This window comes from Solea solea, chromosome 20, assembly GCF_958295425.1.
Source record: "Solea solea chromosome 20, fSolSol10.1, whole genome shotgun sequence".
Taxonomy (NCBI): domain Eukaryota; kingdom Metazoa; phylum Chordata; class Actinopteri; order Pleuronectiformes; family Soleidae; genus Solea; species Solea solea.
The window spans coordinates 4,874,865-4,888,674 of NC_081153.1; the positions used below are offsets into that span (position 1 = coordinate 4,874,865).

The 13,810-nt window shown below is 38.2% G+C and overlaps 1 protein-coding gene across 1 annotated transcript; it reads right to left on the bottom strand.

Moving 5' to 3' along the window:
• Window positions 1–1,811: 1,811 nt before the first annotated feature.
• On the bottom strand, window positions 1,812–11,475 carry tpm3 (tropomyosin 3). The gene is made up of 10 exons (XM_058619916.1): window positions 11,230–11,475; window positions 9,630–9,755; window positions 8,359–8,492; window positions 7,358–7,475; window positions 6,566–6,636; window positions 6,021–6,096; window positions 3,244–3,306; window positions 2,844–2,913; window positions 2,320–2,398; window positions 1,812–2,078 (listed from the first exon to the last, which is right to left on the bottom strand). Exons 1-10 carry the CDS (start codon window positions 11,341–11,343, stop codon window positions 2,075–2,077), a joined length of 855 nt encoding a protein of 284 aa, XP_058475899.1. The 5' UTR covers window positions 11,344–11,475; the 3' UTR covers window positions 1,812–2,074.
• Between the last annotated feature and the right edge of the window lie 2,335 nt (window positions 11,476–13,810).

Here is a 13,810-nt window from a genome sequence, read left to right on the forward strand (position 1 = left end):
CACATGAGTCGCACACCTGTGTCTGTCATCTTTCATCATTTAATCACACCCTGAAAACCTGCCCTGATGTTGTGTCCTGCACTTTGATCCACTCTGCAATCATTACAGGTATTTCCTTTCTCTTCCTTTGTTACTATAGTTCAGCCGTTGTATCAGATGAGTCATTTAAGCCATAAAGATAAGGAGAATATGAAACCTCATTTAAAAGAAATGCACTGATGAGAATAACCTGGTGTGGTGTAAGCAGAGGTGGAAAGTAATCTTTACTGTAATTGAGTAGGTTTTTGTGTGTGCTTGTACTTTTTAAAGTAATTTTGTATAAGTATATTTGTAATTTTCTCAAGTATGTTTTTATGGAAGGACTGAACTTCACTATGTTTTAAATCCCATCTGTTAAAAACAAGGTTGGCCTGAATTAAAAACATTTAAAATAATAATAATTCACTCAATGGCAACTTTGGTAGTGAATGATGAGGACAGGTGAATGATGATGAGGACAAGTGAATCATTCACTTGTATGATGAGGACAGGTGTATGATGATGAGGACATGTGAATGATGATGAGGACATGTGAATGATGATGAGGACAGGTGAATGATGATGAGGACAAGTGAATCATTCACTTGTATGATGAGGACAGGTGTATGATGATGAGGACAGGTGAATGATGATGAGGACAAGTGAATCATTCACTTGTATGATGAGGACAGGTGTATGATGATGAGGACATGTGAATGATGATGAGGACAGGTGAATGATGATGAGGACAAGTGAATCATTCACTTGTATGATGAGGACATGTGAATGATGATGAGGACAGGTGTATGATGATAAGGACAAGTGAATCATTCACTTGTATGATGAGGACAGGTGTATGATGATGAGGACAGGTGAATGATGATGAGGACAAGTGAATCATTCACTTGTATGATGAGGACAGGTGTATGATGATGAGGACAGGTGAATGATGATGAGGACAAGTGAATCATTCACTTGTATGATGAGGACAGGTGTATGATGATGAGGACAGGTGAATGATGATGAGGACAAGTGAATCATTCACTTGTATGATGAGGACAGGTGTATGATGATGAGGACATGTGAATGATGATGAGGACATGTGAATGATGATGAGGACAAGTGAATCATTCACTTGTATGATGAGGACATGTGAATGATGATGATAAGGACAAGTGAATCATTCACTTGTATGATGAGGACATGTGAATGATGATGAGGACAGGTGTATGATGATAAGGACATGTGAATGATGATGAGGACAGGTGAATGATGATGAGGACAAGTGAATCATTCACTTGTATGATGAGGACAGGTGAATGATGACGAGGACATGTGAATGAAGATGAGGACAGGTGAATGATGAGGACAGGTGTATGATGATGAGGACAAGTGAAGCATTTACTTGTATAATGAGGACAGGTGAATGATGAGGACAAGTGAATGATGATGAGGACAGGTGAATTGACGCTAATTAAGATCCTTGAATGAGTGAGGAAGTTAAAGCATTTGTGTTCCCTTGTCCTTTTTGCATGACACAAGAAAGAACCCCAACCTTGTTTTAAAAAAAGTAACTAAATAACTTTTACTCTGAGGTTTTTTTTTTACTTTATTTTGAGTTGACCAGTACTTTTACTTGTAATTAAGTCAAATGTTGTCAACATAGTGGAACTTTTACTTGAGTAGAATATTTCAGTAATACTTCAGAAGGTAATCTGCATTATTGTATCACAAAATAACACAAACACTGAGTAAGTGACAACTTTGAACAAACAAAAACAGACACGGATGCATTTGGTGAAACACTTTCTTTCCCTCAGTCGTCAAAGACTGATACAGAAACATACACGAACGATAACTTTCAGATGTAAAGGAGAGACGACAACGTTAAATAACAGTCGCACAAACAGAGAGAGATTTCAACACCTAAACAGTTGAAGGAATGAGGAAACATAAACGAGACACAGAAAGAAGGAGGGGGACGTCAGTGATGATCAGCAGAAAAAGGCTGAGTTTTGAAACCACAGCCTGACAGGACGGTGGAGCTTCATGACGTTTAACTGAAAAACACAAGCGGGAAAATGACTCAACATTTTGCACTTTCAATTCTTACATTTTTAACATTTTGGTATTAATCCTGGCAATAAAAATAGTTTTTGCTTTTTTTTGTGCTTTTTGCCAATAAAAGTAAAGTGGAACAATTTAAGATTTTGACTGTAAAGCAAGCAGAGTACAAACATTGTAATATAATAATTTAAAAGTGGCACTGACACTAATGTGTCTCTAATTAATGCGACTTACATTGAGGTCATGTCATTGAGGGCGTGGTCCAGTTCCTCACTGATGGCTTTGTACTTGAGTTTCTGTGCGTAAAGCTCATCTGTGCAGCAGAGGAGGACGACAGGAAGTGAAAATTATATATATATATATATATACAGAATCTTAAATGAAATCTATAAATACTTGTTCATAAGTCTCTATTACTCACAACAACAACATGTCGTCACAGGAGAATGTTATCAAACTGCGAGGTCAAAGGGCAGTCGTAAACCACGGATTATCATACTCTAATTCTAAATTTGCCTTTTTTATTCACAATAGAATTAGAATAAAATTATCATCAAAATAACTCATTTATGACAAATTATGCAAAGAACAACAACAAACAACCAAGGACTTATCATTAAATATGAAATATTATGCATAATCATATATAATATACTTCATATTAGTCGTGTTCATAATAATAGTATTAGTAATTTTGTATACAGCATAAAGTCATGTTCCAGAACACACAAAAATTAAAAATAAAATCAATACTGAACCTTCAAGATCATCAATAGTCTTCTCCAGCTTGGCAACAGATCTCTCAGCAAACTCAGCTCTGGTCTCAGCCTGACACACAAATCACATGTCAACAAATCACTTTATATAAACCCTAAAACAACAGTATGCATGTAAATGTTCCATATATCCACATTTAGAGTCTAAAAGATGAATTTACTTTAAGAAAACAATATAACTTAAGTCATTTCTAAGTTTCGTGGCTGACTCTTGGTCACTAAGGGTCACTTATGTTGAGTTTAAATACGTGAATCCACTGAATGAACTGTGCAACCTCACTCACAGGAACAGGAAGTTGTTTATGTCACTGTGACAAACACTAAATAAACTTGGTAAGATTTGCTGTTTGTCAGGAAGTGGAAACGGGTTTAATTGTCTCACCTCTTTCAGCTTGTCAGTCAGGATCTTGATCTCTTCCTCATACTTGTCCTCCTTCTGAGAATACTGTAGTGAGACACAACGTAGTTTAGATTTCACATCTGCGTGAATGAAATTCCACACGTCAACTCTGAGTTGACCTTAATCACAGAGAGGATCTGAGGTTAAGTTTAGGGAGGGACCACGGATATGGTTTCAAAGAGATGAATGAACTAAAAAAAAACTAACACACGTCTGTGCGTGTTCATTCATTCATTCATTCATTCATTCTCCATTTTGCTGCCACATTGGTAACAAAAATACTAACGTGAGCAACATATTTGACTGTGTTTTGTTGTTGACTTCAGAAATAACAGAAAAATCTGCATTTCTCATTTTGGCAACTCACAAATGTCACTTTTTAAATGATTTTAAATGCTCATTCATTCATATGTTCTTCTCCAAATGTTAGTATCTATGTATCGTTCTGTAAATAGTCATAGTTTATTTGTGTTTAATTGTGTTTACTGCATTATTCTTGCGTCATACCCACTCCCACGCTCCCTCTCCATGCCCCTGCTGGTGGTCACCTGCCACCTAGTGGTTCTAGTCAGACATTACACAGCTTCTTCATCTTCCACCTTTTTGTTTTTGCTTCAGTGGCTGCTGATGATGTCACAATATTATATTTTATTAGATTATATAAGTCTCTCGTTCTCACACAGACATAAGGAATGAGGAGATGTTATATTTACCTTCTTTCATTCATTTAATCACGACCTTCACTAGCATCGCTTTAAAGACTTTGAATCATTCACATTCACAAATGAGCAACTTATCCTAGAGCCGTGTTTCCCTGATGTTTCCCTGCTCTATTGTCTGCATAAGAACACAACAGTCCTGTGATAAAGTACTAACTTAAAGGTGATACTTGAGTAAAAGTACAAGTATCTTTACCAGAAATTGAAGTCACATTTTTAAGTCAAAGTCTTAAAGTCTATGACATTACTGTACTTAAGTATCAAAAGTCATTTTCTGATTTAAAATGTACTTATAAAATGAGGATTGAGCCATGGTGGCTCAGTGGTAGGACGAGTTGTCTTCCAACTGAAAGGGCTGTGGGTTCAATTCCTGGCCCTGCTAGTCTATATGTGTCCTTGAGCAAAGACACTTAACCCCCATGTTGCAGCGTGGGACTGTTATCAAGACTAGAAAAGCTCTATATACATAAATACAGACCATAATACCAACTCTTCTTCTTCTCCTGATTTTATTTGGTAGTAACGAGTAACAAAGACAGTTAGAGGAAATGTAGTGAAGTAAAAGTAAAAGTCGCTAGAAATATAAATAAGAAAGTAAAGTACAGATATGTGGATTTCGTACTTAAGTACAGTAACCAAGTATTTGTACTTTGTTACATCACAACACTGGAACAGTATTTCTCAATCCTGGTCCTCAAGGACCCCAGGACCAAGATTGAGAAACACTGCATTAGAAGATAGTCCACAGTGGCCATGAAGAGATGAAGATGTCATTAAACCATCGGGACTGTCTGGTTTTAAAGTGTGTCGAGAAAATCTTCCCCACACTTTTACAACACTGACAAAAGGACAGGAAGCAGTTTTCATTGATGCCAGATTGTGACTCCACCGTCTGCAGCCTTCTGTGATTTAAATCTAATCATCACCGACACGAGGAGGAGGAGGAGGAGGAGGTGGAGGAGGAGACTGGAACAATTCCAGTCCTCCACCCGGCCATCGTCACAGATAGATTCTGCTTTTATCAGTGCGGCACAGTTAGGGAACAATACTTTTCTGTTTACTGAAAGAGTTAGTGGTTACTGCAGCTGTGTGAAGAGGAATGACTATACAACACCTGTTGTGTGTAAAATTAAAAGGCTCAGTCATGTGTCGAGACATATGTCATCCTTCACAGTTATGACTGAGTGTCACTTAAACCGCAGCTATTTAAGTTATTATGACGTATGTGTCACCTTTAATAATCCCTGAGACTAAAAATACTGTCTATAAAGAAGTGTTTCCTGAACTGGGGTGAACTCAATACCACTTTGTTAGTGTTCAGTACTGTTGTGAAATACTTTTGACAGTATTTTGAATGATTCCAGTTTCTGAAGCTGAGTGTTTCTGTAGTTTTGACCGTGCTCCTGATGTACTTTATTTTGAAATCTACATCTGACGATATTAAGTTTTGTGTGAGAGATTTAGTGAACGTTTTGAAACGACGAATCCCGATGTGAGTTTTTGATGACGCGCGTGTTGGCTTCTTTCTTTTGTGACAAAGTCACACCAATGCCACAAGTTTGAGTATCTACCAATAATGAATTTGATATAATAACAATGGTGAAAAAGATGAAAAAGAAATAAAAGTAATGATTGGAAACAGCCATTTAAAATACTCCAACAGTGTGACCAATATGCAGTTCCTATAGAAAATAAACATTTCTATTAACATGTTTTGTTTGTATGGATTATTATAACGTCATCATAATGAGAATATATGTGCAGAATATCTCCTCTCTGACTGTTTTATTGTTTTCGATCAGGTAAACCAGCCATTTCCAAGAGATATGGTTGATAAATGTGTTATTTAGTCATTTTTTAAGGGAATGGCTGGAAAAAAACCTCTTCCATGACTCATCAGTGGGTCCTGATCTATGAGAGTATCTATGAGTAAGGATACATCCGTGATGTGTTTCTCTTCACATTTATTCTCCTTCTATTTGTCCCTCTCACCACTACACGCACGCACATAACAAAAGTGAAGTGTTTCTCTGCTCGTACCTTCTCAGCCTGCGCCTCCAGAGACTTCAGGTTGTTGGTGACGTTCTTCAGTTCGTCCTCCAGCTCGGCACATTTACTTGTTTTCATGTCCATGTCAAGGGAGAGAAAAACAGACAAGTGGTTTGAACTAAACTGAAAACAGCAAATAATAATAATTATAATTTTAAAAAAATACATACAGTACATAGCCTAGAGGTGGAAGTAGAATTCAGGTACTGGCAAACTTTATTTTTAATGTTCCTGGACATTGATATTGACCAAGAATACTAGTAGAAACCTACTTAAAAGAGCGGAGTGGGATTTCTTTAAAATAGATAAAAATACTTAAAATACGCCTTTAATATGCACTTTAGGCAAGGGTCATGTTAAGTTTTTAATTTAACTGTTTAATTCTTAGGAAATGAAGTTACCAGGTGATATTATTACTACTGTGTTTGCTGCACGTTTGAAGAAAACATGTTACATTTATGACACATCTACGTGACAAATAGAAGCAGATTATTACCCCACCACCTAAAGCAAAAGGCCTTAATGTAAATACTCACGCCTCAGCAAGCTCCGCCCTCTCCTCTGTACGTTCCAACTCTCCTTCTACGATCACCAGCTTACGAGCCACCTGAAAAAATGATAAATGATAAATGTTATTTCATTTCAAATTTAAACATTCAAGTATTTCCACATACACATGAATGGGAAACGGTAAAAAAAAGAATCATGTCAACTCAGCCTCACAGTGTCGTCAAACTTTAACGTAGAGACGTGGTTGAAACTTTAAACGGGTTTTCTCACCTGAATCAAAGTTTTGATACCTTTTACGGTTTTTAAACAATCGCAATTTAAGTTTTGTACTTTTTTTGGACGTTTTCAGATTTTATAATGTGTGTATTGCGCCAATGACAAAAACAATGACAAAAATCTCTAAAGAAACTCCCACAATTTACAACCTAAGGACATTTTTTTACATAAAAAACGTTGCTGTGGGTTGATTTAATTTTTATATGACGTTTCTTTCTTAAAATCACCTAAAAGCACAGACAGTTCTGGTCAAACCTCACATTAACCCTCATGGTAAAAACTCAGCTCTGGAGTTTGGTTTTTTTTGTTTGTTTTTTTAAATTGAAGACAAGGGTGATTTTAAAACTGTAATTTCTCTGTAAATTCACAACCGTTTTTCACAAAATGTGGGAGCTTGCGAAAGCCTCCTGATGCTCACAACCCAAAATTGAATCGCTATCATTAACCGTTCTTGATATACGACAAATGACAACAACAGCGAGTTTGAGACCTCTGAGCTGCTGGAGAACAGACTCGCCGAGGTGAAACGCTGGAACACTCACCTCCTCATACTTGCGATCGGCCTCCTCTGCAATGTGTTTGGCCTCCTTCAGCTGAATCTCCTGCAGCTCCATCTTCTCCTCATCCTTGAGAGCTCTGTTCTCAATCACCTTCATACCCCTTCAGGCACACACAAACATCATGATTTAGTTTTTACACGTTGAAAACAACAATGTACTCCATTTAGCCTAGAAACAGAAATGTACGGAAGCATTGAAATCAAAAATGTCAGTTTAATCCAGTTTTACTTTGCTTTTGGTTTGAGACACTGGGAGATTCTCCTGTCTTTAAGTCATATTGATGGTATAAAGGTCTTTTTATCTGCTAATCAAGTAAGTTTTGAAGTCATTTAAAGCTACAGTATATAGGATTTTTTTTTTGGTGTTATTGATCTATATTTCACGATAACCTTTCAAAATAATTTGAATATTTTTGCTCTGTTTACAGCTTTACAACTAAATCTGTTGCGTCTCAGGAGACGTTGACCTATCACAGGGCAGGTCACAGGTGAGCGTGAGCTCCTATTGGCTGTTCCGTGTTACTCCTGGTCTGTGTACACTATAGAGGTTAACTTAAATATAAAAGATATAAAGAATAAAAGCTACTGTTCTTTCTTAATTAGCGAGTAGTGACTCACCTCTCTGAGAAAGACTCTTGTTTCAGAGTCTGAAAACTGACTCTGACAGGTGGCGCGTGCCATGGTGGCAGACACCTGAACTGCAGGACACAATGCTTTATTGTGTTTTCTATCTTTGGAGATGTTATCTCATGATGCTTCAGAGTCCTACAGCGCTTCAACTTGAGAGAATGAGCCTGTTTATGAAATACTTGATTATATTGTATATAAATCAGATTAGACTGAGCCTCAGTGTTCTTCAGAGAGACAGCAAGGTTCTGACTTTAAACTGGCCCTGAGCAGAAGATCAACCACTGTGAACTTAGTATACTGAGGTCAATGTCCCTCTTGTTGTGACACAGAGGCCTAAACGGTTGTGTCGAGCACCTCTCGCTCTCGTCTGCAGCCTTCTCGGCCTCCTCCAGCTTCTGCAGAGCGGTGGCCAGTCTCTCCTGAGCTCGGTCCAGCTCCTCCTCCACCAGCTGGATGCGTCTGTTCAGAGAAGCCACCTCTGCTTCAGCCTGAGCACAGAGGAACACAAGCACCGCTGAGTGAGTGAGTCAGACACACCAGTGTCCTGCTAACACCTCCACAAAAACAACAACAAGGATGACGATGACGATGACGATGATGATGACGATGATGACGATGATGATGATGTGTCAATACGACAGGACCAAATCTGTGTTGGCTGTTCAAGTTACTGTATAGAACAGAAGTGGTATACAGTTCAATATTTAAGATATATTGGTTATATGTGGATTATATGGAAATATAGAAGCATTTATAAAATAAAAGTTGATGCTGTAACCGATCACTTTCTTAAAATATTCAAAGACTTATAACCTCTATATTTTACCATTATTTGTCTTATTCTTATTAATAAATACAGATCATTTTAGCTATGGAAATGAGAAATACTTCAATTCTGTGGTTCTAAATTATGACGATGATGGGATTGTGTGAACGTGAGGGTGAATGTTGGACGTTTCTGTCTTCTCTCTGTGTTCTTATCAAGGCGTCCTCTGAGGACAGAACAGTGTCCCGCGCTGATAGCTGTACTCTCTCTACATGCTTCAAATCAATTCTTCTGTTATGAGTCAGATGAGTCAGGATTAACTCAGCTGTGTTCAAAAAGAGGCTGGAATGTGTCTCCATCTATTATCCTTATGATTTTAAATCAGTCTGCTCGTTGGTCCTCAGGGGGTCGGACATAAAAGATGATTGCTTCTCTGAAATGTACATTTTTACAGCATTATCTTGTGATATTTATAGAAAATAATTCATTTATCACTCAGCTGACCGAAGAGGAATGGAATCGGGACCAAAAATGGACTCGGACCATTGTTAAGCTCACCAGTCAAGGTTGGACGGCAGGCACCGTGGCCAAAATAGGGCTCTGAATCCCCGCAACAGCTGAGGGGGCTCCATGCAAAGCATGATGGGAATGGAATGCGAGGGGAGACGCGGTGAATCGGCCTGGATTGGTTTACACTGGCATTATCGCGGCTTTTATCAGAGCCTCGCACTCGGTGCCAGTTCATGACAATGTAGTGAGTGAGGGATGTGCACAGGTTCACCGTGAGCGGCAGATAATAAAAAGACTCTTTCTCAGCCTACGATACCATGACGTCTACGACTTTTCCACGTTCACTTACGTCAGCGGCCTTCTTGTCGGCCACCTCCAGCTTCTCCTGGGCGTCCTTCAGGGCCTCAGAGTATTTGTCCAGCTCGTCCTCCGTCCCCTTCAGCTTCTTCTGCATCTGCAGGATCTCGTCCTCATGCTGACGAAGCGGGAGAGATCAAACACATCATTTCATTAATGTGGGGATTGTCACGTTCCTGGAACATAATATCCTCTCATCTCATATGTTGCAGTTAACGTTAAAGAGCGTGTCCTCTTTAACTCTTGTCCTTGTGTATGAAGACAGCTCCTCTGTGTATTATTGTAAAATCCAGCGTGGATCATTTCATTGGCAGAAATTGACGATACTATTCAAACACATGTTTGTACAGGGTTTTAAAAACTTAAAATAACAATAATTTTGGTTGTGTACTTTATACTTAAGGCAAGGGCCTTGCTCTGCTTCTACGGCAGCCTAAAAGGACAAACAAAGTGAGAGAGTGTGTTTAAAAACAGACAAACAAAGAAGAATGACATACTTTCTAGTATAGAAAGGACACTGCAGTTCTTTGTCTTGGACTTGTTACAATCTGCATTCTCACCACTAGATGTCACTGCTTTCTACACACTGGACCTTTCTGTGTCTGTCTATCTATTGGCAGAAATTGATTTGAAAGGATTATTTAGAAGCATATGAAGTAGTTTATATTAATGTCTTAAAACTGTTATATTTGTGCATCTCACTGTTGTAGTGAATTATCATAAACACGATTGCACCAACTACGAACATACTAACACACAGCCTATAACTGTAAACCTTTATCTATAAATGGTTCTATAAATAAATCTTTATCTATAAATAAATCTTAATGAAGGCCTCTCTCGTTCCTAGAAGCCAAGGACTTGACCTTTTGGGCCCCTAAGTTTGAATTGTTACTCTGAATGGATCAGGTAAAGTTCTGTTGTTGATACAGAAGGTATCAGGTCTGTGTCGGTGTGTCAAATGTCAAGTGGGATCCTGTTTATACTGGGCATTCACTCGTCATCTGTGGCTGGATATTCAATCTGGATAGAGAAGGATTCATGTCACAAGTGAATGCATGAAGAAGAAATGACAGAAACTACAGTGAGATAATGTTTAAACAGACAAAACTTGTTTCTATATCCATAATTTAATTTAGCGTTAAAGACTGTTAAGTCAAGTTCATATCAGGTTTTGTATATTTTTTAAAGTTAAAATAATGTTTTTATAGTGTGTCTGTCTCTGACGGTGTCATCTGATGCAAATAGATGCTCACACAATGCCCACTGGAAAAAAGAGACAACGGGGAACAAAAATAGAGCTCCAGGTTTGTGGCTGGCATCTGTCCCGACTTCAGGGATTCATTACTTTAGGTCTTACACAACACAGATACAGAGCAGATTCAGGTCTTAGTGGAGACATCTGTGTTAGAATAAAGCCTTAAATAACATAAATTATCCTATATCTTCACTCGGTATACAGGTGTTTCATTATTAGACGGAAGAAGACACAGAGGACGCCTCACTTGAAGGATTCAAAGGTTAAAAACTCCTCCTCTGCCTCTGCTAACCCATAATCAAGCACTTTTCTGGTGTTCCGGCTCTTAACTCACCTGTTTGCTTCTGTCTTCTGCTGCTTTCTTGTCGGCCTCGGCCTGTTCAGCCTGGTCCAGCGCGTTCTCCTTGTCCAGCTTCAGCATGAGCATCTTCTTCTTGATGGCCTCCATTTTGGCTGTGTTTTTTTTTGTGTTGTTTTTGCAGAAAGTTACAAGAAAGAGGGCGGAAAGACAAATGGGTGCGAGACAAATGGCCTGAGAGCCTGGTAAACTGGCAGAGACACCAAACTCTAACAAAGACACGGGGAGGGCATTTATATGAGACCGAGGAGGAGACACTCCTCCATCTCTAATCCCCTTAAAACCCTCCTCTGACCCCCCACACACTGACAAATGCACCTCGGCGCTAACAACATATGTATGGACGTATGAGTGTTTCCATTCTTAGACGAGACCTCAGATTCACTGTCAGTCCTGTCGTGTGATGTGACGAGTCACAATAGAAAAGTTGATTTTCTTTTGCTTCACAGTACACCATCACATCTGATAGATAAGTAATGCATGCTGGAACAAATCAGAATGATATACATTCAGGTTTACAGTGAAACACATTGGACAGATTTCCAGGTGAGTTTATGGTCAATGATTAGTAGGAGCCAGTATTGAATATTGACTTAATTTAATTTAAATGATTAATGCAGGATTACATGTCACAGTGTAATATGTGGACAGTTAAGGGAGTTAACTGCTGGCCTTAAGTCCACCCAAGTAGATACTCTTAAGGGGAAAGGAATGTAGTATCGTGGATATTAGATAGATAGATAGATAGGTAGATAGATAGATAGATAGATAGATAGATAGATAGATAGATAGATAGATAGATAGATAGATAGATAAATAGATAGATAGATAGATATTAGATAGATAGATAGATAGATAGATAGATAGATAGATAGATAGATAGATAAATAGATAGATAGATAGATATTAGATAGATAGATAGATAGATATTAGATAGATAGATAGATAGATAGATAGATAGATAGATAGATAGATAGATAGATAGATAGATAAATAGATAGGTTGGTAGGTAGGTAGGTAGATAGATAGATAGATAGATAGATAGATAGATAGATAGATAGATAGATAGATAGATAGATAGATAGATAGATAGATAGATAGATAGATAGATAGATATAGATAGATAGATAGATTCCTCAGCTCCACTCCGATCACATACCCTAGAATATACAGTAGAACACATTTTCCTCCTTCTGAAATGACTTAATCTTCTTGAAATGTTCACACACAACAATCTGCAGAGGACGGCCTGAAAACTAGAGAATGTGCAGACAGTGAGCATCAGTTCTCTGGCTGAAAACACCTTGTCGATGCTACATGTCAGAGGAGAATGACCAACCTGCTTCCAATTGAAACATTTCAAAAGATCACTCAATGAAAGCTGTTTTTCATATTTTTTAGCCCTCTCACTTCTTGACCCATGGCATTTCGGAAGTAAATTCCCACCTGGATTGATGTGGTCACAAATTTCTGTGAGTTTTAGGGCAAGGGAAAGTCCTCAAAAAACACGATTTATTTTGAGGACAAATAAGAATAATTAAAACCAAGCTATGAAGAAAACCACAGAATATACAACACACACTGACTAATGTACATCACACATGGAATACATTGTATTGCTATTACAAAGAATTGTAATCATTGTCTCCCTCTGTCCTGTGGGCGTGTCAGTGTGGTTCAGCTCTGATCCTGATTGGTCCATCTTGATTCTGAAACTCCTGATTGTCAATCATTCAGATCACAGTCACCTGTGTGATGATGAATGTGTTTGTTCTGTGACATTCACGCGACTGATTTGTCAGGTAAGAGCTACAGCCTGATTTAACGTATATTAGACAGTACATACAATGATTAAAAACATTTATTAGACCACCATCCAAAGTCACAGCTGCCCTAAATGAACAGCATTTTTGTATGTTTCTGTAATGGTTAATACACCACTATGTAGACAATCTTTAAATAAAATTACATTTTTAATGCTAAAATGTAATTATTATTGTTAAAACAACAGAAAGCATAGTAAAGCACATTCATATGTCTTGATTACAATGTCAAATAGTTATTTACTACAGAAACATTAGTTTCAGTGGTTGTCTGTCTAAGGAAATATGTTTAAATTGAAAGCAAAGACACTTTCCTTTAATAAATCTGTTGGTGCTCATTAATGAACAGTGATGGGTCAACAGACCCTGACAGACGGACAAATACAATACACGCTGACACTGGGAGGGAATGCGTGTGTTGTAACTCTAGTCCATCACCTGGCCTCTAGTGCCTATAAGTGGGTTCCTCCTGGGGGATGAATAGGATATAAAGCCAGAGGGATGACGCTGACAGTTATTTCCCTCTCTCTGTGCTGCCGTTGAGTTATTAATAAACATCTTTTGGCTGACATTGTCCAAGGGGATTAGAACGAGAGAGTCTGCAGCTATGGACACAAATACACGGGCAGACGTGATGATTACAGAGAGAGAAAGGAAAGAACAGATTTATTGCCGTGTTTGCTGTTTCTGAACGACTAAACTATTCCCCGTTAAAGTTACAATCGGGGGCTTTC

Coding starts and splice junctions, on each gene's coding strand:
- tpm3 (XM_058619916.1), bottom strand. CDS start 11,343: ATGGAGGCCATCAAGAAGAAGATGCTCATGCTGAAGCTGGACAAGGAG. Junction 7,476..8,358: donor GCTGCAGACGAGAGCGAGAG/GTGCTCGACACA, acceptor GTGTGCCTGAAG/GGGTATGAAGGTGATTGAGA. Junction 2,399..2,843: donor GACTATTGATGATCTTGAAG/GTTCAGTATTGA, acceptor TCTGCTGCACAG/ATGAGCTTTACGCACAGAAA.